The 4,322-nt window shown below is 30.8% G+C and overlaps 1 protein-coding gene across 1 annotated transcript; it reads left to right on the top strand.

The window, feature by feature from the left end:
- Window positions 1-596: 596 nt before the first annotated feature.
- On the top strand, window positions 597-2,367 carry LOC107638791 (E3 ubiquitin-protein ligase BOI). The gene is made up of 3 exons (XM_021120695.2): window positions 597-896; window positions 1,003-1,411; window positions 1,599-2,367. Exons 1-3 carry the CDS (start codon window positions 838-840, stop codon window positions 2,190-2,192), a joined length of 1,062 nt encoding a protein of 353 aa, XP_020976354.2. The 5' UTR covers window positions 597-837; the 3' UTR covers window positions 2,193-2,367.
- Window positions 2,368-4,322: the final 1,955 nt, after the last annotated feature.

Genomic DNA, 4,322 nt, shown 5'->3' on the forward strand with positions numbered 1-4,322 from the left:
TTTGCCTTGTTAAGTATTTTGTGACGATAAATTAACGTGGAATAAAATTACTCTTTCTTCATGAGGATAAGATTGTGCATCCAGAATTGCTCCTAATGCAAAAAGGCAATAAAAACACGAGATTAGTGTGAGGAAGCTGTCAAAACAAAAAATGGGAAATAAATAAATGGTAATTTTTCTTACCCTTTTTCTTAGTTAGGAATACCCGGAATTATATTATGCAATAGCATTCTTATTTTGGTGTCTATTTTACTTTCATATGATGCACATTCATTGATCTGCTCCATTATAAAAAAGCAAAATATATATATATATATTGAAGACAATAAAAAAAGTATAAAGTAAAAAGAAAAAGAATAAATGGCCGAGAGTCCGAAATGAGCAAAATTGGAAGAAACGTCATTGAGAATCCCATCTCATATGAAAACCAAAATCTGACAAAACCCATGTTTACTTTTCTCAAATTTGGGTAATTGAATGCCTTGACAAAAGAATTTAATTAATATAAATATACATTTGATTAAAATATAAAAAAAAGTCCATATTTTTGATATCCTATAATCCTCCATAAAATTATGCTGAAAACTTTCCTGTCTAGAAGAGTTGCGTTTGACTTTGTGCCTCTCTTTATAACGCCCACACATAAACACAAAAAGCCAAAAAAGAGCCAAAGATAAAACCTTGAAATCATCTCACCCACTCTCTCAATCTCTCATTCATTCATTTCTATTGCATGCTCTTGCTTCATCCCCTTCTTATTCTTCTCCTTCAAACCACCACCACCACAACAACAATAGTCACACAAAAAACTTAGGCAAAACATCAATCACTATAACTATGGCTGTTGATGCCACTTACATGAATAATCTCTTGCCTTCTCAGTTACTTGTTAACAGGTAGATTCATTTTTTTATTATTGATTTTTTTTTTTAACTTATTGTAGACTGTGTTACAAATTGTGCTGATATTTAGTATGGTATTTTTTCTTTTATATTTTTACAGGGAAATAATCAGACCTAGTATTCAACAACAGCAGCAGAACCAGGTCTTGAATAATAATTCAGCTATGTACAATAATGCTCCTCAAATGAATTCAGCTTTGGTTCCAAGCAACAATCAACAACAGCAGCAGCAACAACAATCTGTGATGCAATTCTTCTACCAATCCAACAACAATGTCTGTGATCCAAATAACAAAACAGATAGTGGCCTCACTTTCCATCAAAACAATAACAACATGGTTTCTCTCCAAAGGAAGCGTTCCAGAGACTTATTCATATCCGAATTATTCACAGAACAACAACACAAGAAACAACAACAACAACAACCACCACCCTTCATCAACCAAGATATTCTCTTCCAATTTCAGAACCAAACTCAATCCGAAATCGACCGTGTACTCGCCCATCATGTATGTAATTAAATTCCCCTTCTACCTCCGTTGAAAATTCTCTTTTTTGAAACTTCCCATGAACACCCTTTTGGAAAAGGAAACTGTTGACGTCTCTAACTCTTTAGGGGGTCATAAATTTTCAAACTTTTCTTCGTGATTGTTATCTGGGTCATCATTAATTAATGTTTTTTTTTTTGTTGTGCAGACAGAGAAGGTGAGAATGGAAATGGAAGAACAGAAGATTCGGCAATCTCGGCTTGTCCTAAGCTTGTTACAAGAAACAATGGCGAAGAAGCTGAAGGAAAAAGACGAAGAGATTCAGAGAATGGAGAAACTGAACATGGCGCTTCAAGAGAGAGTTAAGAGCCTCTGCGTAGAGAACCAAGTATGGAAGGAACTCGCTCACACAAACGAGACAACAGCCAATTATCTCCGAACAAATCTCGAACAGATCCTCGCACATGTCGGCACCGGCGCCGGCGCCGACGACCACCGTCACGGCGGTGCCGACGACGACGACGCAGAGTCATGCTGTGGGAGCAATGATGATATTCTTAACAAGAATGAAAAAAAGTGTGGTTCGGCGGAGGAGGAGACGGCGGCGACAGCGGCGGTTGGCGGCGGCGGAGGAGGAGAAGGGGTTAGTAGGATGTGTAAGAGTTGTGGGGTTAGAGAATCAATAGTGCTGTTACTGCCATGTAGGCATTTGTGTCTTTGCACAATGTGTGGGTCCAGTGTTCGGAATTGCCCTGTTTGTGACTCTGGCATGGATGCTAGTGTTCATGTTAATCTCTCTTAGATTTTCTTAATCTTGTTTTTATTACATTCAAATTAGAATTAGATAGTTTAAAACTAGACATCAATAGTTTTTTTTTTTTTTTTTTTGTGGGGTTAATAGACAGTTTTAGAGAAGTAAATCAAGGAAAAATGAAAATATATAAAAAAAATAAATCTAAAATTCTTTTGTTTGTATATATATATTTCTCCTCCCTCTTTTTTTTTTTTTTAATATAATGTTGGGTGTTGATGCCATGCCTGTGGAAAAAACATTTGCTAAGGAGAGAAAAGGTAAGTTATAATATTTTTCACAAAATATTATCTATGCTGAAATGAAATTAAATAGTAAATATTTAATATTCAGTTATAATTATGTGTATTCAACTTCAATTTTGCAAACATACTAGATGAATATTATTAGTGGTGAAGCTCTAGGTGATAGGGTAAATTATGTTTTGTTGTGGTAAATTTTTTTTTTTTTTTGTAATTTAAAAGTTTAAGTAAATTCGATAATAATGTGTGTCTGTTAATTCTATATTGTTTACTGTAGTATTTTTTGAATTTAATTATTTTGTGTTTTGTTGACATATTTTAATAGTATAATAATATTTTTTATTTTCATATTCAATATATTTTTAATGTAAAGAATTAATAAAATATTTTTATGATATTCGTGTAGAATATGTCTTTAGAATATATGTTAGTAAGAATTATTATTATTATTTTTTTTTTTTTGTGTTGGAATCACTATGATAATATTTGATAACTCCTAAGTAACATTTTAGGAGAAAAAATAGTGCTATTAATTGTTGTCTTTTGCTAAATTTTATGGAATTTTAATATAAAATTGATGTATTGAATTTAACAAAATTCTGAATTATAATTGTAATATATGTATATAGGAATGTGTGTTAAGATAAAGAAGAAAAACAGGAGGAAAACAACTCTTTAGCTTTATTAAGACTTAACAGTGAATGGTGGTTGGAAAAATAAAAATAAGAAGAAAATTTCTAAGTATTGAAATAAGAAACAGAGTGATTTAGTTGTTAACGATTGGCGGTGTTGGGAATCAAGATGCATGAATGAATGAAAAGAGTAAAGATATTGAACTTATTATTGAATGGCTGCTATGCTGGATTTTTTATGTGAATATGGCCATCCATAATAATAAGTAGGAGTGGTCACCATGGGTTAGATACTTAGATATTAGGGATTTAGGATTTTTTATTGGGTGAGTTTTTAATAAATAAATTTTTAATTATTTTTTAATTATTTATTTATTTATTTATTTATAATTTTTCAAAAAATTTATATTTTTTATTTTTATTATTAAAAATGTATTAAATATGTTAAAAAATAAAAAAGTATTTTTTATTTTCTTATCAATTTAATAACATCTAACAAATTAAATATTTAGTTCGTGATGAGTTTATTAGACAATAAAAAAATTAGATAGAGATCAGATTTTAATGATCAAATATTTAAATTACCGAAAAATATTTTATTATATATACTAATCATGAAATTTAAGGTCTAATAATACATAATAATATCTAAAATTCAAAATCAATTACTTATCACTTTGTGAGTTACAAAAACATAATATTTAAATATTAAAATGGGACTATGAATAAAAACGTATATGAAAACGCCTCTGATGACTACTTTCCTTTGAAATTTTGGAGTAACTCAAAAAAGTCTTAAAAGTTGAGACACACCTAAAATCCTGATTTATAAAGTGATGATATAATAAAGCCAACACAGTGAAAAAGATAAGTTCCTGTTGGTTGTGGAGGCTAGCGAGTATGCCATCATACCATAAGCAACTTCCCATAGGGATAAATTAAATTAAATTAAATTAAATTAAATATGATTTCACTTTTTTATTATTATTTTATTTGGCCATGTCAAATCGGCATCATTGTTTCTTGTACCACAGACCCTGCACCATTCTAGGAATGCGATGCTTCCTGGCCTGCCCTCTTGCTTAACCTTACTTTTTTGTTTGCTTTTATCTCTCATTTTTTTTTTTTGTTTTTATTCTTATTACCGACTACCCCTTTTAATTACCACTTCCTTTTTCCTTTCTATAATTCTCTTGTCTTGTCCCCACCCCAAAAGTTGTGCATTGCTTGCACCACCATGACAATAA

The sequence above is a fragment of the Arachis ipaensis genome, chromosome B4, assembly GCF_059453495.1.
Source record: "Arachis ipaensis isolate K30076 ecotype BB chromosome B4, ASM5945349v1, whole genome shotgun sequence".
Taxonomy (NCBI): Eukaryota; Viridiplantae; Streptophyta; class Magnoliopsida; order Fabales; family Fabaceae; genus Arachis; species Arachis ipaensis.